At 40.1% G+C, this 26,083-nt stretch overlaps 4 protein-coding genes across 4 annotated transcripts; all 4 read right to left on the bottom strand.

The window, feature by feature from the left end:
* Positions 1-507: 507 nt before the first annotated feature.
* Positions 508-3,186, bottom strand: LOC113134581 (acyl-coenzyme A thioesterase 3-like). The gene is made up of 3 exons (XM_026314029.1): positions 2,679-3,186; positions 1,979-2,166; positions 508-1,153 (listed from the first exon to the last, which is right to left on the bottom strand). Exons 1-3 carry the CDS (start codon positions 3,133-3,135, stop codon positions 545-547), a joined length of 1,254 nt encoding a protein of 417 aa, XP_026169814.1. The 5' UTR covers positions 3,136-3,186; the 3' UTR covers positions 508-544.
* Positions 3,187-6,242: 3,056 nt separating this feature from the next.
* Positions 6,243-8,310, bottom strand: LOC113134582 (acyl-coenzyme A thioesterase 1-like). The gene is made up of 3 exons (XM_026314030.1): positions 7,832-8,310; positions 7,445-7,632; positions 6,243-7,205 (listed from the first exon to the last, which is right to left on the bottom strand). Exons 1-3 carry the CDS (start codon positions 8,286-8,288, stop codon positions 6,597-6,599), a joined length of 1,254 nt encoding a protein of 417 aa, XP_026169815.1. The 5' UTR covers positions 8,289-8,310; the 3' UTR covers positions 6,243-6,596.
* Positions 8,311-13,490: 5,180 nt separating this feature from the next.
* On the bottom strand, positions 13,491-19,508 carry LOC113134184 (acyl-coenzyme A thioesterase 1-like). Its single transcript, XM_026313419.1, has 3 exons — positions 19,052-19,508; positions 18,452-18,609; positions 13,491-14,153 (listed from the first exon to the last, which is right to left on the bottom strand). Exons 1-3 carry the CDS (start codon positions 19,506-19,508, stop codon positions 13,491-13,493), a joined length of 1,278 nt encoding a protein of 425 aa, XP_026169204.1.
* Positions 19,509-22,580: 3,072 nt separating this feature from the next.
* On the bottom strand, positions 22,581-24,387 carry LOC113134588 (acyl-coenzyme A thioesterase 1-like). Its single transcript, XM_026314036.1, has 3 exons — positions 23,815-24,387; positions 23,413-23,615; positions 22,581-23,189 (listed from the first exon to the last, which is right to left on the bottom strand). The coding sequence occupies exons 1-3, from the start codon at positions 24,269-24,271 to the stop codon at positions 22,581-22,583; spliced, it is 1,269 nt and encodes a 422-aa protein (XP_026169821.1). The 5' UTR covers positions 24,272-24,387.
* Positions 24,388-26,083: the final 1,696 nt, after the last annotated feature.

The following is a 26,083-nucleotide window of genomic DNA, read 5'->3' as shown; positions in this document are numbered from 1 at the left end:
GACATCACGCACTCTAGCTCTCTCCCATACACACCAATGTAAAATTCAGAAAATTCCTAAAAAAACCCATAAAACTTAAACTGCAGTTAAAGAAAAACCGTAAATGGTATCAAAAAGAGGAATACAAGATTTATAGATTAATGCCTTCTGACCCGTTTAAAGGTCGAATGGTGTTTCTAGCTGAAAGTATGCTGACACAGTTAAAGCTGAAAGAGGACAAAGTTGAAGGGGATTTTAACATTCTCTAGATTCATTCCTATTGGAAAAAATTCCGACAAAACCTGGAATATTTCGGAATTTATGAAAGATGTCGCTGAAAAAACAGTAGAAACAACCCTCTCCTCATCGAGCTGAACGCGACGGTGTTTGAATGACGTTTCTACGTCGAACAGTGTAGGACTAGATAGCGACCGAAAAACGGCTGAATAATAATAATAAAGAAAAAAAAAACGAAGAACATATCTTGGGATTGCTGCGCAGCAATCCCAACAATTAGTAGCCATGAGACCTTGATCTGTTATTATTTCTCTTATCTTATTTGCATCTATAACTTGACTTTAGTTTGTGCAGCATCACAGCTCAGGTGAGTTCTGAAGAACTCCTGGATCTTTGACCACAGGTGGACTTCAGCTGCAGCATGGGCCCTGGCTTCACCCCCCCACAGGACTACATTGGAAATAACTCCACTAAAACTGGAGGGGCAGTATGGACTATAAGGTGGCTCCATCAAGTGTCCAGCTCCAGGATAACACACAGTCTCAAAGTTCTCCTTCCCATGGTGCTTCAGTCTCTCCACCATCTGGTCCATATAAGCCTTGGTGTCCCAGCAGTGGTCGTCCTCTGAAGCCACAAAGAGGAAACGTCCCTTAGCTTGTTCGATGGGGACCAGGCTGTCCTTGTTCTCTGCTGACAAGGGATTTTCAAGACCATACTTGATTATGCTAGCTCCAGATTCAGTGTGAATCATCTTATTGGTGTCAAATAGTAAAGGTGGGATGATTTGTTGGTTCTTATAGTACAAAGGAACAAGTGAAACAGCACTGCAGCCATTAATCCACACTGTGGCCTCAACACCTGATACAAAAGCAGCAAGTGAAAGTGCAATTTCTCCTCCCTTTGATTGTGATACTATGCCAACTCCTTTACTGCCCACCTGAGAAGAGATATATTAGCAAATTAGTGGTGTTATAATATGTTTAATGAAGACTTTTCAGATATTGGGATATAAAGCTGAATCAAGACATTAGTGTAAATAATAGCTAAAATCTCCAAAGTCCCAAGTAATGCACCTTTCAAAAACTTGTAATACCAACATAGTTTTAAAGAAAAAACTGTATAAGATCACATAAGAATAGTAGAGTAGAGCAAGTAGAGCAGGTTGACCATGAACCAAAGGTTTGGTGATTTGATCCTTGGCCTCCCTGGTCCACAGACCAAAGTGTGCTTGGGCAAGACACTGAACCTCAAGTTGCCCCTGTTGGCTGTTCCACCGGTGTATGAATGTGTGAGCGAGTGGGTGAAAAGAGTTAATAGTGTGAAAGTGCTTTGAGTACACTTGAATGTAGAAAAGTGCTATACAAGTATAAGACCATTTACCATTTTGATTACTTTGCCAGTTCTCGTTCTGTTCAAAATGACACTCCAAATTGATCTCAAGCTGATATGTTGCTTCAGCCACCAGAGTTAGACAAAGTTAGTAATGTTCTCATCAAAATCTGCTTTTTGTGTGAACATTTTCTCTCTTTTTATAAATATCCTTCCACTAATGCTGAACAAAACACAAAGAGCCATTTTTTTGTTAAGAGGTTATATCTTTGGAAGATATTCACTTAATATGACAAACTCAAACTGGCAAAGATTTATATGAACACCAGGAAAACGTGAATACAAGAGGAGCATGTTCCAATATTCATCAGGGCAACTAACTTGTGATTTAAGACAAAGCTGAAAGACCCTTTAAAAGCATCAGTGACTTCACCTTTGGTTGTTGTTGTAAAAAATCCACTGCTTCTTTAAAATGGTCCAGATTTGTCTGTTTGACATTGTGAGGTTTGTCAGTGTAAACTGGTACAGCCAGAACCACAAAGCCTTTGTTGGCCAGCAGACTGGCTCCTTTCTCAGACATTAAGGTGCAGAGATCCAACACTGCAGGAAACGGACCTTGTCCTGGATCATAAGACATATACAGAGGCAGGACAAAGCATGTGAATCACTTGGCATTAACTGGTTTAGATAGATTTAGATTTAGATAAACTTGATTGGTCCACAAGGGAAATTCCTTGGTCACAATAGCTCAGTTACATACAGGCAAACTTGAAAAGTATTAAATAATAAAAATGAAAATATTTAACATGAAATGTGGTCTGATGTTCATTAGAGCCACTTGTGTCTAATCTGATAACACATAAAAAAAATCAAATGTCTTGTCTTTAATCATCACACCCATTAAAAATTCCCAATGCTGCAGGAAAAAAAAGTGAACCCTTGGAGTAAATAGCTGGTCGAACCTCCTTTGGCAGCAGTGACGTTCAGTAGCTCTGGATCAGATGTGCACAATGTTCAGGAGGAATTTTTAGCCATTCCATTTTACAGAACTGCTTCAACTTTGTAACAGTAACAGTGATAACTACAGCACTGTATGTTGTACAGACTGTGGTGAAAAGTAGAGAATTATTTACCTGGGGGAGTAAACAGGACTCCCTGAAAATTCCTCCCTTTGACAGGAACCCGGCTGACCCCGTTTCCAATCAGAAGCCTCTCATTGGTCACCTCTGCCAACATCCTGTCCTCCCTGTCCTCCTCATGTACAGAGAACTTCACCACATGGGGATTTAGAGCACATGGTTTTTGGAACCTTTTGTGTAAGGCGTCTGCCTTCATCGACCACAGCAGACCCATGGGTTCAACCCCAACGTAGCTCCCACTGAGTGAGGGGTCTCTGAGCAGGTCTATCTTCCCGCTCCCATCAGCCCTGTAGGTGGCTGAGGAGCTGAACACCACTCCTTTCTCGTCCGTTGATCTGGCTCTCATGGTGACCACCTGCCTCGACCTCAGCCCCTCCACCTTCACCTGAACAGGCTGGTCAAACAAACATCTGGCACTCGGCAGCAGCCTCAGTCTGACTTGGGAGGACATCTCTCCACAGGCTACAGATCCTCTCTCCACAGACTACAGATCCTCTCTCCACAGACTGCAGATCCTCTCTCCACAGACTGCAGATCCTCTCTCCACAGACTTACAGATCCTCTCTCCACAGATTACAGATCCTCTCTCCACAGAATACAGATCCTCTCTCCACAGACTACAGATCCTCTCTCCACAGACTTACAGATCCTCTCTTCACAAACTACAGATCCTCTCTCCACAGACTTACAGATCCTCTCTTCACAGACTACAGATCCTCTCTCCACAGACTACAGATCCTCTCTCCACAGACTACAGATCCTCTCTTCACAGACTACAGATCCTCTCTCCAAAGACTACAGATCCTCTCTCCACAGACTACAGATCCTCTCTTCACAGACTACAGATCCTCTCTCCACAGACTACAGATCCTCTCTCCAGACTTATACTTTCCCTGTGGACGTAACAAAGTCAATAACAAAGTTATAATTTTTGTAAAATGTGATATAGGATACACATAATCAATGAATCCATTATGAGTTCAATAACTATATCAACACAAACACATTAGAAATAAACTCATACCAATAATTAACTAAACATCCCCATAAGTTTTTCTTTTATATTTTTTCATGTGAACTTACTGTTTTACTGTCTTTGCAATGCTGTTGATGCATGTGTGTTAGATGTTCAGTTCAAATCCATGTTTCAGACATACATCAGATACATATTTTAGCAACATTCATATGATACGATGCTCAGACTTTGTTTTCAGGATATAACCATTAACCAGGTTACTACTCAAATTATAAATATTTTCATTTGGATGTGCTGTGCACCCCATGACCTCATATTTGTTCCCCTTTTCTTTGTCTTTCTACATTATTAAAATGCTTTTAAATAAAAAGTTAGGAACAGGCTCATTTCTCTGTAAATACAAAGGAGTTAGTGTGTAATAAACGGTGCAAATGGAGACAAGTCGGAAAAAAGACACTTGACTTACCTGCAGTAAAGCAGTTGTTGATCTGAGAGGAAAATGATCAGCTGGGTTTTAAAATCCTCTGTTTGCTTCTCTGCTCCTCCTCTGATGATGCACAGTCTACTAAGTATTTTGTCTGAACTCAACCACAGAGACAGAACGTTCTGTCTGTGATAACAAAAAAGATGTGTGAGGGTTCAGATGGATCAGTATGTACTTGAACTGTTCTCGTGATCCAACATTGGGATGATGTTTATTTTACTTTCCAATACCATGACAGCACACAGGTCAATATCTTGATCAATAATTAAAATAACAGCTGTTTGATTTTTAATATACTGAGCATATGGCCATATGGTGAAGTGTATCCTGCAGGAGTGTTTTGAGATGTTTTAGTACATGTTTTATTTTTGCTGTGACTGTAACTGATGTTAATACAATATATAATGTTGCAGATATAATTATAACAATATATTTCTCGCCTTCATTTCTTTTAATTTCTAATAAGAATAATACAAGTACAGCAAGAAACATGTCTTGATCGAGTTTGAGAGTCACACTTGTATTACACTTATTTCTGTTACTGACTGATGTGCTGATGTTTTTCTTAATAAACCTAATACTGGTTTTCTCCATAAGATATTAGAAAAAGGTGAAACTCTCCAAAGTCATTAGAATGTGCTTAAAATTGCTTGTTTTGTCAGATCAACAGTTGAAAACCTCAGACCTTAACGTCATATGTCAAAGAACAACAGATATTAACATGAAAAAAATTCACCCCCTTTTGTTCATTTTATAAATCAATCATGGTCAATATAATTTGACTTTTTGGACAAAATAAAATTACAAAAAAATGTTTTTAGTCTCATAGTGAAAAAAAGGGTTCTACAAAGTAATGTCAATTAAATAAAAACATGTAATGTGAAATAAGTGATTGTGCTTTATTTTAGGGACTCCACCCACCCTGCATGCACTTTTATGTCCCTCTTCCCTCTGATAGTTTAGAAACAAACACAAGAGGGATGAAATTTAAGAATATTCACCTCTTCATTGTATTTGATTATTTACAAATGTTCATATGTTATTCCACACCATCACGTTTACTCAACATGTCTTTTCAACTTGATAAGCATCAAATGTCTTTCAGTGTTATGGCAGCACATGCCCTGCACATACTGTGCTGCTGTAATACTATGACTTCCCTAGTGTAAGAAATGTTTTAGTACTACACAGAATATGACCTGAAATGGAACAAAGGAACACAGGAGGTATAAATAGACTCAGGACAGAACTAATTAACATAGGTGGAGCTGATCTAAACTGATGAAATAATGAGAAATAAAGCTACCTATTACTGATCAAAGATACACAGGAAACCCAAACACCAAAATCAAAGTCCAACAGGAAACGGAAACCTAGGTTCATAACAGATTGGAAAAATAGGAGTGTTGCATGGGCTGTTTGCTTTCATCCACACTCCAGTGTGGGAATTATTACCTTTATTACATTATAACTTAAGGCATAAGGCATTATTACAGTTATAGTTATGAAGCATTTGGTATGTGCAAAACAGTAGTAGCTTAGAGATGAACATGTTTTTCAGTAATTGCAAGGTTTCTCACAGTGCAAGAAGTGAACTAGACATAACATCAGATAGGATGTGCATGTTGCTTTTGTTGTTGTATTCTGTCTTGCAGGAACAGGTTGACCTCTGCCTGGAGGCATGGCAACATCAGGTTATCTCACCCTTCTCAACCTATGGGAGAGGAACACTTTCACTTAGGAACTTCCTAAAGATTGCACATTTTGTTCTGTAATATTATCATTGGGTCGAGGGAAGAATAGCCAGTCAGACTTCTTGCCCTGACAGAGAGTGTGTTATTGGCTAGGGAAAGTTTGACCCAGAGCTCTGTAACTGCTTTATCCAGTGTGTTTTAATAAACGGACTATTTGAAACCATATTTATCGCCTCTGCTTTATTGATCAAACGAACACGTGGAACTGAGGGAGAAAATTGCAGTTCCAACACCAACTTTAAGTAAATCTACTGTGGGGTGAATACACACAGACTCCCTCATTCAGACAGGACACACGAACACGGTGTCATGCACACTCAAAAAAGTTACATCAGTTCACTGCTGTGAATAATGAGAAATGGGTATTTATTTATGTATTAACCATAACATTTGATACCAAAATATTATGCATGTTTTTAATCAGAATCATATATATCATTTTACTTTGAAATGGCAAAAAGAGCAGGTTACTATATTTCAACAGTTTGCATCACCTTTGATAAATTAACTGAAATTCAAAATGAATTAACTTCTGATTGAGGAATATTTCTACTAGCTGAATGTTCATTAATGTGCACAAAACCACATATTGAAAGTTCTACTCATTACAAAACAAACAAGCATAAACATGATCAACTATTGTTAATTAGCAGCCCTGAGACCTTGATCTGTTATTATTTCTCTTATCTTATTTGCATCTATAACTTGGGTTTAGTTTGTGCAGCATCACAGCTCAGGTGAGTTTTGAAGAATTCCTGGATCTTTGACCACAGGTGGACTTCAGCTGCAGCATGGGCCCTGGCTTCACCCCCCCACAAGACTACATAGGGTAGGACCCTATGAAAGCTGGAGGTGCAGTATGGACTATATGGTGCCTCCAGCAAGTGTCCAGCTCCAGGGTACCGCACAGTCTCAAAGTTCTCCTTCCCATGGTGCTTCAGTCTCTCCACCATCTGGTCCATGTAAACTTTGCTGTCCAAGCAGAGGTCGTCCTCTGAAGCCACAAAGAGGAAACGTCCCTTGGCTTGTTCAATGGGGACCAGGCTGTCCTTGTTCTTCTCTGCCACAGGATTTTCAAAACCGTACTTCATTATGCTAGCTCCTGATTCAGTGTGAATCAGCTTGTTGGTGTCAAACAGTAAAGGTGGGAAGATTTGTTGGTTCTTATAGTACAAAGGAACAAGCAAAACAGCACTGCAGCCATTAATCCACACTGTGGCCTCAACACCTGGTACAAAAGCAGCAAGTGAAAGTGCAATTTCTCCTCCCTTTGATCGTGATACTATGCCAACTCCTTTACTGCCCAACTGAGAAGAAAAATAAATTAGCAAATAAGAGGTGTTATAATATGTTTAAACACACAAAATTCAGGAATTTGGCAATTAAAATAAATATAGTTTGTGTTAAAAGGTTGTAATTTGGAAGATATTCAGTTAAAATGTCAAACTCAAACTGCTAAAGCTTTAACATCAGAAAAACGTGAAAACATATTTGCAGTGAAAGAGGACTGACCCTTTAAAAGCATAATTTACTTCACACAGCTCACCTTTGGTTGTTGTTGTAAAAAATCCACTGCTTCTTTAAAATGGTCCAGATGCATCTGTTTGACATTGTCAGGGTGGTCACTGTAAACTGGTACAGTCAGAACCACAAAGCCTTTGTTGGCCAGCAGACTGGCTCTTTTCTCAGATGCAAAGGTGCAGAGATCCAACACTGCAGGAAATGGACCTTCTCCTGGATCATAAGACATATACAACACGGCAAATTTCTGTAGAGAATCATAGGAAATCTTAGCTCATTACATTGTATGAATCGCTGAATTTAATATTTTGATGCAATGACACTAAACTGTAACAACTACAAACACAGTCATAACTACAGCACTGTATGTTGTACAGAATGTGGTGAAAACATAAAGTACAGAACTATTTACCTGGGGGGGTAAACAGGACTCCCTGAAAATTCCTCCCTTTGACAGGAAGCTGGCTGACCCCATCTCCAATCAGAAGCCTCTCATTGGTCACCTCTGCCAACATCCTGTCCTCCCTGCCCTCCTCATGCACAGAGAACTTCACCACATGGGGTTGTAGTGCGTTGTTCTTGAAAAAGTACTTGTGCAAGGCATCTGCCTTCAGCGACCACAGCAGACCCATGGGTTCAACCCCAACGTAGCTCCCACTGAGTGAGTGGTCTCTGAGCAGGTCTATCTCCCCGCTCCCATCAGCCCTGTAGGTGGCTGAGGAGCCGAACACCACTCCTTTCTCGTCCGTTGATCTGGCTCTCATGGTGACCACCTGCCTCGACCTCAGCCCCTCCACCTTCACCTGAACGGGCTGGTCAAACAAACATCTGGCACTCGGCAGCAGCCTCAGTCTGACTTGGGAGGACATCTCTCCACAGACTACAGATCCTCTCTCCACAGACTACAGATCCTCTCTTCACAGACTACAGATCCTCTCTCCACAGACTACAGATCCTCTCTTCACAGACTACAGATCCTCTCTCCACAGACTACAGATCCTCTCTTCACAGACTGCAGATCCTCTCCTCACAGACTACAGATCCTCTCTTCACAGACTGCAGATCCTCTCTTCACAGACTACAGATCCTCTCTCCACAGACTACAGACCGTCTCTTCACAGACTGCAGATCCTCTTTTCAGACTACAGACCCTCTCTTCACAGACTACAGATCCTCTCTTCACAGACTGCAGATCCTCTCAGACTACAGATCCTCTCTCCACAGACTACAGATCCTCTCTTCACAGACTACAGATCCTCTCTTCACAGACTACAGATCCTCTCTCCACAGACTACAGATCCTCTCTCCACAGACTACAGATCCTCTCTTCACAGACTGCAGATCCTCTCTCCACAGATTACAGATCCTCTCTCCACAGACTACAGATCCTCTCTCCACAGACTACAGATCCTCCCTTCACAGACTACAGATCCTCTCAGACTACAGATCCTCTCAGACTACAGATCCTCTCAAACTACAGATCCTCTCTCCACAGACTACAGATCCTCTCTTCACAGACTACAGATCGTCTCTTCACAGACTACAGATCCTCTCAAACTACAGATCCTCTCTCCACAGACTACAGATCCTCTCTTCACAGACTACAGATCCTCTCTTCACAGACTGCAGATCGTCTCTCCACAGACTACAGATCCTCTCTCAACAGACCACAGATCTTCTTTTCAGACTACAGACCCTCTCTTCACAGACTAAAGATCCTCTCTCCACAGACTACAGATCCTCTCTTCACAGACTACAGATCGTCTCTTCACAGACTGCAGATCCTCTTTTCAGACTACAGACCCTCTCTTCACAGACTACAGATCCTCTCTTCACAGACTACAGATCCTCTTTTCAGACTACAGACCCTCTCTTCACAGACTACAGATCCTCTCTTCACAGACTACAGATCCTCTCTCCACAGACTACAGATCCTCTCTCCACAGACTACTGATCGTCTCTTCACAGACTACAGATCCTCTCTTCACAGACTGCAGATCCTCTCTTCACAGACTACAGATCCTCTCTCCACAGACTGCAGATCCTCTCTTCACAGACTGCAGATCCTCTCTTCACAGACTACAGATCCTCTCTTCACAGACTACAGATCCTCTCTCCACAGACTACAGATCCTCTTTTCAGACTACAGACCCTCTCTTCACAGACTACAGATCCTCTCTCCACAGATTACAGATCCTCTCTCCACAGACTACAGATCCTCTCTTCACAGACGTAGAGTTTGTCCCGTGACTGTGACAGTAAATATGAAAAAATTAAGTGTCAACACAATAATTACAAGACAAAACAGAAAACACAACTGAAAAGCCAGAATATGTATGAGATGATTAATGTGTAGGTGACTTTGGTGCCAGTTATGTTTCCAAATACAGTAACGATAGTTATCAATCAATCAGTCACGGTGGGAACCGTTAACACCGAGAAAGACCTGACGTCACAGGACTGAGACGAGACTAAAGTTAATGGTATCGTTAACGTAAAAACGTTAACGTAAAAGGCGGAGCTTACGTTGACGTTACCGGATTGTTTTTTTTTTTTAACGGCTTGACCATAGTTGACGTTAGTGAACCCAGAGTGTTAGAAACAGGGCGTCTTAAAAAGCTTAAATCAGCCATCGTTGTGCTAGTAGCCAGTTAGCTTAGCCACAGCATAACCTTAGAGTGATGTTACTTCTCCGTTGGAGAGCTAACGTTAGCTAACGTAACGTTAACTGCTGTGGGTAAATCTCAGTCACAAACCACCAAACTTGTCATTTCAAACTCCTTTACTGGTTTAATCGTCTTCCATTCTTCAACTAGCTAGTTCATGTAACACGTTAGTGACTTCTGTTATTTGAGCCACACGACTGACTGATTTATCTCGGCCAAAGTTTACTGACTCTGTATCGACACTGTGCTCGGGTTTTTAGTCGGTGTGACACTTTAAAAATCAGACTTTCTAATGTTCAGTGGTTTAACATTTGGATGGGACAAATGCAGATGTCTCCAGTATTGGGTGGGGGGACATGTCCAACCCGTCCCCCGTATTAAACCCGGTCAGTGTGTAAACGCACCGAATCTGATCCTCTTTCAACCCAAGACTCTGATGCAGGACAAATCAACATGTTTACATGTCACTACATGAATCAAACACTCAGTTCCAATCAGTCACAGACTATTATTGCACTTCTCCAAGAATAAACTGGCTGTTACTGACCTGATTCACCTTTCCTGGTATAAACACTGCTGGTTCCTGTGGATGAAGCTCAGTGCAGCTGCAAACTTTGTCCAGCAGAAGACGCTCACTAACCTGTGTTTGTTTTACACAACTGAGGGAAACACAAAACATCAATGATAGAATATTCACCTCAATAATATATTTAAATCATTGTATTTGATTATTTGCATTTTTATATACATAATATTTCTATGCCACCACATTTACTCAACAGTATGTGTTTGACAACTGCACTTACTTTGCAGATTTTCTTTAAATTGCACATTATAGCACAGTCCCCTTTAAGGCAGAAGATACAAGTGTTTATGTGATTATTTTGCAAGTCTCAAGTCTCTAATGGTTGAGAGTAGCAATCTAGTCTCCTACATGCAGTCCAGACTGCCTAGAAATCTGCACTGATATATCTTAATTATTGCAAACCATGTACTGTATTATAATCACTCCATTATCTATTAATATATACAGTATCAGCACTGATTAGTTGTTTGGTTGATGACTAAACTGGCTATTACTATGTGGTATATGAAAAAAAAAACACACCCCCCTGCCACAAAATCATGTAAATGACTTTATTTACCTGATTTCATCCAGGTCTGTAATATTGTCTTCAGTGTCATCTAAGAAGTGAACTAAGAATGTATGTCTAGTTTGTGAAATTGACTTATCTGTCTGTTGTTTACAGTTGACTTTCAGCTTATACATTTCCTTAATGTTAATGAGCTGAACAACCTAAAAAAGTCAATTAAAGACTGTTCGCATGTCCCAGAACCGGAGCCCAAACCAAGCCTTTTAAGAACAAGTCTGAAATCAAGTCTCAAGTCACTGTATGTGTGATTTAAGACTTGAGTTAAAATCCCAAGTCTAAATCCAAGACTTTATCTATGGTGTTTATTTATACAAACTGTGCTGCTGCAACACTCTAACTTCCCTTTGGGACTGACCATCTACCTGCCTGTCTATAATCAATAACTAAAAACAGAATTTACAATTTTTTTTAATATTATACCAGAAATGACTTAAAATTACAAAAGATTACAAGACAGCCACTAAAACTATTTGCCAGGCCTGAGTTATAAATGCAATGTTCTATAATAGCATCTATAATTTGGCTTTAGTCTGTGTAGCATCACAGCTCAGGTGAGCTCTTGGAACTCCTGGATCTTCTTCCACAGGTGAACTTCAGCTGTTGTGTGGGCCCTGGACTGACCCCCCCACAGGACTGGTTTGCCTGCAACCCAATGAAAGCTGGACGGGCAGAATGGACCATAAGGTGGCTCCAGCCAGTGTCCAGCTCCAGGGTAACACAGAGACTCAAAGTTCTCTTTCCCATGGCGCTTCAGTCTCTCCACCATCTGGTCCATGTAAGCCTTGCTGTCCCAGTTGAGGTCGTCCTCTGAAGCTATAAAGAGGAAACATCCCTTGGCTTGTTCAGTGGGGACCAGACTGCCCTTGTTCTCCTCTGCCAGGAGATTGTGCACAGCATACTTGACCACGCTAGCCCCTGACTCTCTACTGTGAATAACAGAATAATCTCTACTAAGCAGGATTTAAATCTGTTTCCATGAATCACAACCAGGCCACAGCAACCACGTCCTGGGGGACAGGTTTATTTCTGTTGTGGCAAAATCACCTGAACTTAATATTTAAGTAATGAAAAAAAATTGACATCACAAAGTAGAGACTGTGTAAAACAAGTTATCTTCCAGGGATCTAATATTTAACAAGCCAAATAAGCAGAGGCATCAAATGAAACCTTTCAAAATTGGAAGAACTAGGCAACAGGGTAACAGCCTTATTAAAATAAAAGTATTAGGGTGAGTTTTAGTATATATGCTTCATTGTAGACAAAGCCTCAGTGTACCACTGAAAATGTTTGTCATGTTTTGCTGGATAAAATGTCAGCTACGTGTCCAAACACTGGGTATTGTAGTTTAGTTTCTGGAACAATTGTTATAACAACATTGTTTATTTAGTTAAAAAATGGCATTAAGAATTAAATTAAGCACCACACTGTGCTACAACTTGAGGCTTGTTTTTTTTTTTACATTTATTTGTTTACATGTTGGAAAATCAAGTTTGCAAACATATTTACAGCATTTACAGAGTATAAGCTGAGGCTTCAGTAACAGGCACTCATGATGTACACTGCAAAACTTGGTAAGGAGACAAAATGAGATAATTTGGAAGAAATTTTGAAAAAATCTTTAAGTTCATCTTGAATGAAATGTGTCCATATACAAGACTGAAAAATACCAAATAGAAAATATCAGCTTACACAGTATCTTTCTCAATGAGAGGAAGGACAATTTACTACTACAGTCTAAATAAGTCTCGGGCCACAGGGCCCATATAGAATGAAAGAAATGTGGGTGGTGATTTTATGTGTTTCTGTTAATTTACACAAATCCCAACATTTAATTTGAAATTCTCACCATAACGTTGTTTAATACAGAAACAGGTTTCTTTTATTTGTCTATGCTGTAAACCTCCATAGTTGTCTGAAACGTTCATCACACTGTTACACCAAATGACACAGGTCCTTCTGTTTTCAAGAGTGACATCCATGTTTGAGATCTCTGCAAAATGCTAAATGCATCTTACTATGTTCGTCTTTTAAACATATTCAGCCCATACTAAGTTAAAATGAATCACATAAATAATATTTAAAGGAAAAACATTAAAAGTAATATTATATTGTATAATTATATAATGTATTATATAATATTCAAAGTTCTACCCAAAAGAAGAAGCATAAACATGATCTGCTATAATTACTCAGCAGCCGTGTTATCGTGATTTGCTATTATATTTTTATATTTTTCTTATCTTATTTGAATCTATGATTTCGCTTTAGTTTGTGCAGCATCACAGCTCAGGTGAGTTCTGAAAAACTCCTGGATCTTTGACCACAGGTGGACTTCAGCTTCAGCATGGGCCCTGGCTTCACCCCCCCACAGGACTACATGGTGAACTATCCTATGAAAGCTGGAGGGGCAGTATGGACCATAAGGTGGCTCAAGCAGGTGTCCAGCTCCAGGGTAACACAGAGTCTCAAAGTTCTCCTTCCCATGGTGCTTCAGTCTCTCCGCCATCTGGTCCATGTAAGCCTTGCTGTCCCAGTTAAGGTCGTCCTCTGAAGCCACAAAGAGGAAATGTCCCTTGGCCTGTTCAGTGGGGACCAGGCTGTACTTGTTCTCCTCTGCCAGGGGATCTCCAAGACCATACTTGATTATGCTAGCTCCTGACTCAGTGGTAATGAGCTTAGTGATGTCAGACCCTAAGGGTGAGATGATTTGATGATTCTGATAATAAAGAGGAACACTTACAACAGCATTGCAGCCATTAATGGACACTACAGCTTTAACACCTGATACAAAAGCAGCAAGTGAAAGTGCGATATCACCTCCCTTTGATCGTGCCATTATGCCAACTCCTTTACTGCCCACTTTTGGTTGTTGTTGTAAAAAATCTACTGCTTCTTTAAAATGGTCCAGATGCATCTGTTTGATATTGTCAGGGTGATCAGTGTAAACTGGTACAGTCAGAACCATAAACCCTCTGCTGGCCAGCAGACTGGCTCTTTTCTCAGACATTAAGGTGCAGAGATCCAACACTGCAGGAAATGGACCTTCTCCTGGATCATAAGACATATACAACACAGTAAATGTCTATAGAGAATCACAGGAAATCTTAGCTCATTACATAATGTGCATCCTTGAAATTCTGATGCAATGACACTAAACTGATACAACTACTACAAACAGTGATAACTACAGTACTGTATGTTGTACAGACTGTGGTGAAAAGTACAGAACTATTTACCTGGGGGGGTAAACAGGACTCCCTGAAAATTCCTCCCTTTGACAGGAACCCGGCTGACCCCGTTTCCAGTCAGAGGCCTCTCATTGGTCACCTCTGCCAACATCCTGTCCTCCCTGTCCTCCTCATGCACAGAGAACTTCACCACATGGGGATTTAGTGCACATGATTTTTGAAACCTTTTGTGCAAAGTCTCTGCCTTCATGGACCACAGCAGACCCATGGGTTCAACCCCAAAGTAGCTCCCACTGAGTGAGGGGTCTCTGAGCAGGTCTATCTTCCCGCTCCCATCAGTCCTGTAGGTGGCTGAGGAGCTGAACACCACTCCTTTCTCGTCTTGATCTGGCTCTCATGGTGACCACCTGCCTCGACCTCAGCCCCTCCACCTTCACCTGAACAGGCTGGTCAAACAAACATCTGGCACTCGGCAGCAGCCTCAGTCTGACTTGGGAGGACATCTTTCCACAGACTACAGATCCTCTCTCCACAGACTACAGATCCTCTCTCCACAGACTACAGATCCTCTTTTCAGACTACAGATCCTCTCTTCACAGACTACAGATCCACTCTTCAGATTTTGACTTTTCCTGTGGATGTACCAAAGTCAATAAGAAAGTTATAATTTTTGTAAAATGTGATATAGGATAAACATAATCAATGAATCAATTATAAGTTCAATAACTATATCAACACAAACACATTAGAAATAAACTCATACCAATAATTAACTAAACATCCCCATAAGTTTTTCTTTTATATTTTTTCATGTGAACTTACTGTTTTACTGTCTTTGCAATGCTGTTGATGCAAGTGTGTTATATTTTCTGTCATGAGTCCCTCTGGGGACTTCCTGCCAGAGGACTCTTATTTTTTATTGACTTCCTGTTTCCCCCCTGTTCTGGTCTCTGGCAGCTTTATGTTAGTAATTTGTGTCTATTAGCTTCACCTGGTCCTATTATGTTCACCTGTGTTCTATCACCTTTTGTGTTCTCCCTATTTATACCTCCCTTCTTCCTTTGTTCCCTGCAGAAGCATTAGTTAGTTGTCAGATTCAGTTGATGTACCAGTGGAAGTGTTCTTAGTTTCGACTGTCTCATCCTGTTTGTTTGAATTTGTGTTTTGTGCCCTGGAGTTCCCAGGAAAAAGTAAAGCCTTGTTTTACCTGCATTTGGGTTCAACTTTCTCTCCCGCACCTCCACACACACGCCAACCCGTGATATGTTCAGTTCAAATCCATGTTTCAGACATACATCAGATACATATTTCAACAACATTCATATGATACGATGCTCAGACTTTGTTTTCAGGATATAACCATTAACCAGGTTCCTACTCAAATTATAAATATTTTCATTTGGATGTGCTGTGCACCCCATGACCTCATATTTGTTCCCCTTTTCTTTGTCTTTCTACATTATTAAAATGCTTTTAAATAAAAAGTTAGGAACAGGCTCATTTCTCTGTAAATACAAAGGAGTTAGTGTGTAATAAACGGTGCAAATGGAGACAAGTCAGAAAAAAGACACTTGACTTACCTGCAGTAAAGCAGTTATTGATCTGAGAGGAAAATGATCAGCTGGGTTTTAAAGTCCTCTGTTTGCTTCTCTGCTCCTCCTCTGATGATGCACAGTCCAGTCTACTAAGTATTTTGTCTGAACTCAACCTCAGAGACAGAACGTTCTGTCTGTGGTAAACAAAAAGATGACTGAGGTTTCAGAAGGATCAGTATGTACTTGGACTGTTCCCATGGTCCAATATTGGGATGATGTTTATTTTACTTTCCAATACCATGACAGCACACAGGTCAATATCTTGATCAATAATTAAAATAACAGCTGTTTGACTTTTTGGACAAAATAAAATTACAAAAAAAATGTTTTTAGTCTCAAAGTGAAAAAAAGGGTTCTACAAAGTAATGTCAATTAAATAAAAACATGTAATGTGAAATAAGTGATTGAGCTTTTTTTAGGGACTCCACCCACCCTGCATGCACTTTTATGTCCCTCTTCCCTCTGATAGTTTAGAAACAAACACAAGAGGGATGAAATTTAAGAATATTCACCTCTTCATTGTATTTGATTATTTACAAATGTTCATATGTTATTCCACACCATCACGTTTACTCAACATGTCTTTTCAACTTGATAAGCATCAAATGTCTTTCAGTGTTATGGCAGCACATGCCCTGCACATACTGTGCTGCTGTAATACTATGACTTCCCTAGTGTAAGAAATGTTTTAGTACTACACAGAATATGACCTGAAATGGAACAAAGGAACACAGGAGGTATAAATAGACTCAGGACAGAACTAATTAACATAGGTGGAGCTGATCTAAACTGATGAAATAATGAGAAATAAAGCTACCTATTACTGATCAAAGATACACAGGAAACCCAAACACCAAAATCAAAGTCCAACAGGAAACGGAAACCTAGGTTCATAACAGATTGGAAAAATAGGAGTGTTGCATGGGCTGTTTGCTTTCATCCACACTCCAGTGTGGGAATTATTACCTTTATTACATTATAACTTAAGGCATAAGGCATTATTACAGTTATAGTTATGAAGCATTTGGTATGTGCAAAACAGTAGTAGCTTAGAGATGAACATGTTTTTCAGTAATTGCAAGGTTTCTCACAGTGCAAGAAGTGAACTAGACATAACATCAGATAGGATGTGCATGTTGCTTTTGTTGTTGTATTCTGTCTTGCAGGAACAGGTTGACCTCTGCCTGGAGGCATGGCAACATCAGGTTATCTCACCCTTCTCAACCTATGGGAGAGGAACACTTTCACTTAGGAACTTCCTAAAGATTGCACATTTTGTTCTGTAATATTATCATTGGGTCGAGGGAAGAATAGCCAGTCAGACTTCTTGCCCTGACAGAGAGTGTGTTATTGGCTAGGGAAAGTTTGACCCAGAGCTCTGTAACTGCTTTATCCAGTGTGTTTTAATAAACGGACTATTTGAAACCATATTTATCGCCTCTGCTTTATTGATCAAACGAACACGTGGAACTGAGGGAGAAAATTGCAGTTCCAACACCAACTTTAAGTAAATCTACTGTGGGGTGAATACACACAGACTCCCTCATTCAGACAGGACACACGAACACGGTGTCATGCACACTCAGAAAAGTTACATCAGTTCACTGCTGTGAATAATGAGAAATGGGTATTTATTTATGTATTAACCATAACATTTGATACCAAAATATTATGCATGTTTTTAATCAGAATCATATATATCATTTTACTTTGAAATGGCAAAAAGAGCAGGTTACTATATTTCAACAGTTTGCATCACCTTTGATAAATTAACTGAAATTCAAAATGAATTAACTTCTGTTTGAGTTACATTTCTACTAGCTGAATGTTCATTAATGTGCACAAAACCACATATTGAAAGTTCTACTCATTACAAAACAAACAAGCATAAACATGATCAACTATTGTTAATTAGCAGCCATGAGACCTTGATCTGTTATTATTTCTCTTATCTTATTTGCATCTATAACTTGGGTTTAGTTTGTGCAGCATCACAGCTCAGGTGAGTTTTGAAGAACTCCTGGATCTTTGACCACAGATGGACTTCAGCTGCAGCATGGGCCCTGGCTTCACCCCCCCACAGCACCACATAGGAAATAACTCCACTAAAACTGGAGGGGCAGTATGGACTATAAGGTGGCTCCATCAAGTGTCCAGCTCCAGGGTACCGCACAGTCTCAAAGTTCTCTTTCCCATGGTGCTTCAGTCTCTCCACCATGTTAAGAGGTTATATCTTTGGAAGATATTCACTTAATATGACAAACTCAAACTGGCAAAGATTTATATGAACACCAGGAAAACGTGAATACAAGAGGAGCATGTTCCAATATTCATCAGGGCAACTAACTTGTGATTTAAGACAAAGCTGAAAGACCCTTTAAAAGCATCAGTGACTTCACCTTTGGTTGTTGTTGTAAAAAATCCACTGCTTCTTTAAAATGGTCCAGATTTGTCTGTTTGACATTGTGAGGTTTGTCAGTGTAAACTGGTACAGCCAGAACCACAAAGCCTTTGTTGGCCAGCAGACTGGCTCTTTTCTCAGATGCAAAGGTGGACACATCCAACACTGCAGGAAACGGACCTTGTCCTGGATCATAAGACATATACAGAGGCAGGACAAAGCATGTGAATCACTTGGAATTAACTGGTTTAGATAGATTTAGATTTAGATAAACTTGATTGGTCCATAAGGGAAATTCCTTGGTCACAGTAGCTCAGTTACATACAGACAAAATTGAAAACTATTAAATAATAAAAATGAAAATATTTAACATGAAATGTGGTCTGATGTTCTTTAGAGCCACTTGTGTCTAATCTGATAACAAACAAAAAATCAAATGTTTTGTCTTTAATCATCACACCCATTAAAAATTCCCAATGCTGCAGGAAAAAAAAGTGAACCCTTGGAGTAAATAGCTGGTCGAACCTCCTTTGGCAGCAGTGACGTTCAGTAGCTCTGGATCAGATGTGCACAATGTTCAGGATGAATTTTTAGCCATTTTACAGAACTGCAGTACAGAATTATTTACCTGGGGGGGTAAACAGGACTCCCTGAAAATTCCTCCCTTTGACAGGAACCCGGCTGACCCCGTTTCCAATCAGAAGCCTCTCATTGGTCACCTCTGCCAACATCCTGTCCTCCCTGCCCTCCTCATGCACAGAGAACTTCACCACATGGGGTTGTAGTGCATTGTCCTTGAAAAAGTACTTGTGTAAGGCGTCTGCCTTCATCGACCACAGCAGACCCATGGGTTCAACCCCAACGTAGCTCCCACTGAGTGAGGGGTCTCTGAGCAAGTCTATTTTCCCGCTCCCATCAGCCCTGTAGGTGGCTGAGGAGCTGAACACCACTCCTTTCTCGTCCGTTGATCTGGCTCTCATGGTGACCACCTGCCTCGACCTCAGCCCCTCCACCTTCACCTGAACAGGCTGGTCAAACAAACATCTGGCACTTGGCAGCAGCCTCAGTCTGACTTTGGAGGACATCTTTCCACAGACTACAGATCCTCTCTCCACAGACAACAGATCCTGTCTCCACAGACTACAGATCCTCTCTTCACAGACTACAGATCCTCTCTTCACAGACTTAAAGATCCTCTCTTCACAGACTACAGATCCTCTCTCCACAGACTACAGATCCTCTTTTCAGACTACAGATCCTCTCTCCACAGACTACAGATCCTCTCTTCACAGACTACAGATCCTCTCTCCACAGACTACAGATCCTCTCTTCACAGACTTTGACTTTTCCTGTGATCGTACCAAAGTCAATGAGAAAGTTACAATTTTTGTAAAATCTGATATGGGATACACATAATCAATGAATCAATTATAAGTTCAATAACTATATCAACACAAACACATTAGAAATAAACTCATACCAATAATTAACTAAACATCCCCATAAGTTTGTCTTTTATATTTTTTCATGTGAACTTACTGTTTTATTGTCTTTGCAATGCTGTTGATGCATGTGTGTTATATGTTCAGTTCAAATCCATGTTTCAGACATACATCAGATACATATTTTAGCAACATTCATATGATACGATGCTCAGACTTTGTTTTCAGGATATAACCATTAACCAGGTTACTACTCAAATTATAAATATTTTCATTTGGATGTGCTGTGCACCCCATGACCTCATATTTGTTCCCCTTTTCTTTGTCTTCCTACATTATTAAAATGCTTTTAAATAAAAAGTTAGGAACAGGCTCATTTCTCTGTAAATACAAAGGAGTTAGTGTGCAAATGGAGACAAGTCAGAAAAAAGACACTTGACTTACCTGCAGTAAAGCAGTTATTGATCTGAGAGGAAAATGATCAGCTGGATTTTAAAGTCCTCTGTTTGCTTCTCTGCTCCTCCTCTGATGATGCACAGTCCAGTCTACTAAGTATTTTGTCTGAACTCAACCTCAGAGACAGAACGTTCTGTCTGTGCTAACAAAAAAGATGTGTGAGGGTCCAGAAGGATCAGTATGTACTTGAACTGTTCCAATGGTCCAACATTGGGATGATGTTTATTTTACTTTCCAATACCATGACAGCACACAGGTCAATATCTTGATCAATAATTAAAATAACAGCTGTTTGATTTTTAACGTACTGAGCATATGGCCATATGGTGAAGTGTATCCTGCAGGAGTGTTTTGAGATGTTTTAGTACATGTTTTATTTTTGCTGTGACTGTAACTGATGTTAACACAATAAATAATGTTGCAGATATAATTATAACAATATATTTCTCGCCTTCATTTCTTTTGATTTCTAATAAGAATAATACAAGTACAGCAAGAAACATGTCTTGATCGAGTTTGAGAGTCACACTTGTATTACACTTATTTCTGTTACTGACTGATGTGCTGATGTTTTTCTTAATAAACCTAATACTGGTGTTGTCCATAAAATATTAGAAAAAGGTGAAACTCTCCAAAGTCATTAGAATGTGCTTTAAATTGCTTGTTTTGTCAGATCAACAGTTGAAAACCTCAGACATTAACGTCATATGTCAAAGAACAACAGATATTAACATGGAAAAAATTCACCACCTTTTGTTCATTTTATAAATCAATCATGGTCAATATAATTTGACTTTTTGGACAAAATAAAATTACAAAAAAAATGTTTTTAGTCTCAAAGTGAAAAAAAGGGTTCTACAGAGTAATGTCAATTAAATAAAAACATGTAATGTGAAATAAGTGATTGAGCTTTATTTTAGGGACTCCACCCACCCTGCATGCACTTTTATGTCCCTCTTCCCTCTGGAAGGAGGCTGCGGAGCATTCACAGCAGGACTACCAGACTGAAGAACAGTTTTTTCAATAGCTGTGAGACTGATGAAAACTAAATGTTTATGTGAGACTTGCACTGTCTACACAAATGTGTTTACCTGAGCCATGTTTGCACAATAACAAAGCTATAGTTTCTTCTATCTGGTGCTCAGTACCACATGTGCAATATGTGTCCTAGATTTGTCTAATCTTGTATATAGTATTTTATCTTAGTTTCTTATTTAGATAGTACTGTTTATTTATCCTTTGAATCCTTTGAATCTTGAAGCTCTGTGCAGCTGCAAACTTTGTCCAGCAGAGGACGCTCACTAACCTGTGTTTGCCTCAGCTGGGTAAAACCCTCTGATAGTTTAGAAACAAACACAAGAGGGAAGAAATTTAAGAATATTCACCTCTTCATTGTATTTGATTATTTACAAATGTTCATATGTTATTCTACACCATCACGTTTACTCAACATGTCTTTTCAACTTGATAAGCATCAAATGTCTTTCAGTGTTATGGCAGCACATGCCCTGCACATACTGTGCTGCTGTAATACTATGACTTCCCTAGTGTAAGAAATGTTTTAGTACTACACAGAATATGACCTGACAGGGAACAAAGGAACACAGGAGGTATAAATAGACTCAGGACAGAACTAATTAACACAGATGGAGCTGATCTAAACTGATGAACTAACGAGACACAGGAAACTCGAACACCAAAATAAATATCCAACAGGAAATGGAAACCTAGGCTCATAACAGATTGGAAAAATAGGAATGTTGCATGGGCTGTTTGCTTTCATCCACACTCCAGCTTTAAGTAAATCTTCTACTGTGGGGCGAATACACACAGACTCCCTCATTCAGACAGGACACATGAACACGGTGTCATGCACACTCAAAAAAGTTACATCAGTTCACTGCTGTGAATAATGAGAAATGGGTATTTATTTATGTATTAACCATAACATTTGATACCAAAATATTATGCATGTTTTTAATCAGAATCATATATATCATTTTACTTTGAAATGGCAAAAAGAGCAGGTTACTATATTTCAACAGTTTGCATCACCTTTGATAAATTAACTGAAATTCAAAATGAATTAACTTCTGATTGAGGAACATTTCTACTAGCTGAATGTTCATTAATGTGCACAAAACCACATTTTGAAAGTTCTACTCATTACAAAACAAACAAGCATAAACATGATCAACTATAGTTAATTAGCAGCCCTGAGACCTTGAGCTGTGATTATTTCTCTTATCTTATTTGAATCTATAACTTGGGTTTAGTTTGTGCAGCATCACAGCTCAGGTGAGTTTTGAAGAACTCCTGGATCTTTGACCACAGGTGGACTTCAGCTGCAGCATGGGCCCTGGCTTCACCCCCCCACAGGACTACATACGGTAGGACCCTATGAAAGCTGGAGGTGCAGTATGGACCATATGGTGCCTCCAGCAAGTGTCCAGCTCCAGGGTACCACACAGTCTCAAAGTTCTCCTTCCCATGGTGCTTCAGTCTCTCCACCATCTGGTCCATGTAAACTTTGCTGTCCAAGCAGAGGTCGTCCTCTGAAGCCACAAAGAGGAAACGTCCCTTGGCTTGTTCAATGGGGACCAGGCTGCCCTTGTTCTTCTCTGCCACAGGATTTTCAAAACCGTACTTCATTATGCTAGCTCCTGATTCAGTGTGAATCAACTTGCTGGTATCAAACAGTAAAGGTGGGATGATTTGTTGGTTTTTATAGTACAGAGGAACAAGCAAAACAGCACTGCAGCCATTAATCCACACTGTGGCCTCAACACCTGGTACAAAAGCAGTAAGTGAAAGTGCAATTTCTCCTCCCTTTGATCGTGATACTATGCGAACTCCTTTACTGCCCACCTGAGAAGAAAAATAAATTAGCAAATAAGAGGTGTTATAATATGTTTAAACACAAAATTCAGGAATTTGGCAATTAAAATAAATATAGTTTGTGTTAAAAGGTTGTAATTTGGAAGATATTCAGTTAAAATGTCAAACTCAAACTGCTAAAGCTTTAACATCAGAAAAACGTGAAAACATATTTGCAGTGAAAGAGGACTGACCCTTTAAAAGCATAATTTACTTCACACAGCTCATATTTGGTTGTTGTTGTAAATAATCCACAAGCTTCTTTAAAATGGTCCAGATGCATCTGTTTGACATTGTCAGGGTGGTCACTGTAAACTGGTACAGTCAGAACCACAAAGCCTTTGTTGGCCAGCAGACTGGCTCTTTTCTCAGATGCAAAGGTGCAGAGATCCAACACTGCAGGAAATGGACCTTCTCCTGGATCATAAGACATATACAACACGGCAAATTTCTGGAGAGAATCATAGGAAATCTTAGCTCATTACATTGTATGAATCGTTGAATTTAATATTTTGATGCAATGACACTAAACTGTAACAACTACAAACACAGTCATAACTACAGCACTGTATGTTGTACAGACTGTGGTGAAAACATAAAGTACAGAAACATTTACCTGGGGGGGTAAACAGGACTCCCTGAAAATTCTTCCCTTTGACAGGAAGCCGGCTGACCCCGTTTCCAATCAGAAGCCTCTCATTGGTCACCTCTGCCAACATCCTGTCCTCCCTGTCCTCCTCATGTACAGAGAACTTCACCACATGGGGATTTAGTGCACATGGTTTTTGAAACTTTTTGTGCAAGGCATCTGCCTTCATTGACCACAGCAGACCCATGGGTTCAACCCCAACGTAGCTCCCACTGAGTGAGGGGTCTCTGAGCAGGTCTATCTTCCCGCTCCCATCAGCCCTGTAGGTGGCTGAGGAGCTGAACACCACTCCTTTCTCGTCCGTTGATCTGGCTCTCATGGTGACCACCTGCCTCGACCTCAGCCCCTCCACCTTCACCTGAACAGGCTGGTCAAACAAACATCTGGCACTCGGCAGCAGCCTCAGTCTGACTTGGGAGGACATCTCTCCACAGGCTACAGATCCTCTCTCCACAGACTACAGATCCTCTCTCCACAGACTACAGATCCTCTCTCCACAGACTACAGATCCTCTCTCCAGAGACTACAGATCCTCTCTTCACAGACTACCGATCCTCTTTTCAGATTACAGATCCTCTCTTCACAGACTACAGATCCTCTTTTCAGACTACAGCTCCTCTCTTCACAGACAACAGATCCTCTTTTCAGACTACAGCTCCTCTCTTCACAGACAACAGATCCTCTTTTCAGACTACAGCTCCTCTCTTCACAGACTACAGATCCTCTTTTCACAGACTACAGATCCTCTCTCCACAGACTACAGATCCTCTCTTCACAGACTACAGATCCTCTTTTCAGCCTACAGATCCTCTCTTCACAGACTACAGATCCTCTCTTCACAGACTACAGATCCTCTCTTCACAGACTACAGATCCTCTCTTCACAGACTACAGATCCTCTTTTCAGCCTACAGATCCTCTTTTCAGACTACAGATCCTCTCTTCACAGACTACAGATCCTCTCTTCATAGACTTTGTCCTGTGGACATAACAAAGTCAGTATGTAGTTACACTAATGGGGAATATTTCATAAGTAAACAAAAAAATCAATAAATTGACCATGACTTCAAGAACTATATCACCATTACTAAACAAAATTTAACAAATTGAACTATACCTCTGATTATCTAAATATCCTTCTGACAATCATATTATATATTTTACTATATTTCTAGTAATAATCTAAACTTTTCATGTGCAGTCATGCAAAACAACAGGCTACACTGCATTATTTGACTATACTGTTGTTGCAATACAGCTGCTCTCGCTGGGATAACAGGATGCAAAAGCTCTGACAAATACAACAGCACCATCCTATTTAAATTTCAACAACAGGTAATAAAGCTTTAAACTGGACCTTGAAATACACAGAAAGCCAATGCAATGAAGTGAGAACCAGAATACTGTGCTCACATGTTTTTTCTGTCAGCAGATGAACAACTGTCTTTTGAACCATCTGTAAACAGTGAAGTAATCATTGATCCAGACGAACTGATAAAGAATTAAAGAATTCTGGATGAGATGTAGGGCAGCATGGTGGCTGAGTGGTTAGCACTGTTGCCTCACAGCAAGAAGGTCGTGGGTTCGCATCCCGGCCTTTCTGTGTGGAGTTTGCATGTTCTCCCTGTGCTTGCGTGGGTTTACTCCGGGTACTCCGGTTTCCTCCCACAGTCCAAAAACATGCATGTCAGGTTGATTGGTGACTCTAAAATTGCCCGTAGGAGTGAGTGTGAGTGTGTGAGGTTGTCTGTCTTTGTGTGTCTATATGTGGCCCTGCGACAGACTGGTGACCTGTCTAGGGTGTACCCCTGCCTTCCACCCGAGAGAGAGCTGGGATAGGCTCCAGCGGATCCCCGTGACCCTGAACAGGAAAAGCGGGTATAGAAGATGGATGGATGGATGGATGAGATGTAATGAAGGCATGGATGACCACCTCAAACTCACTTCTTGGGAGTTAGAGCTTTGTGTTATTAACAAGTTTCAGCTGGAAAAAAACTCAACAATGTGCTGATTTCCTTATCAATTTTAAAAGCAGATTTAAAGATTATGACAAAATGATGACAAAATAAGGCTAATGGACGATACAGACTGCCATGTTGGCCACCCACAATCATTTCTGTTTTATTTTTATTCAAAGTAAGAAAATCTGACTCCATCCATGCTTGTACATCTTTAAGACAATCCAGAAGAACCTGTATGAAGGCTTAACTGCTTGTGTTTAATAGCAGATAGATTTG

Source organism: Mastacembelus armatus, chromosome 17 (genome assembly GCF_900324485.2).
Source record: "Mastacembelus armatus chromosome 17, fMasArm1.2, whole genome shotgun sequence".
NCBI classification, from domain to species: domain Eukaryota; kingdom Metazoa; phylum Chordata; class Actinopteri; order Synbranchiformes; family Mastacembelidae; genus Mastacembelus; species Mastacembelus armatus.
Note: the sequence above shows the minus strand (reverse complement) of the source record. Positions and strands in the feature narration are given on the sequence as shown.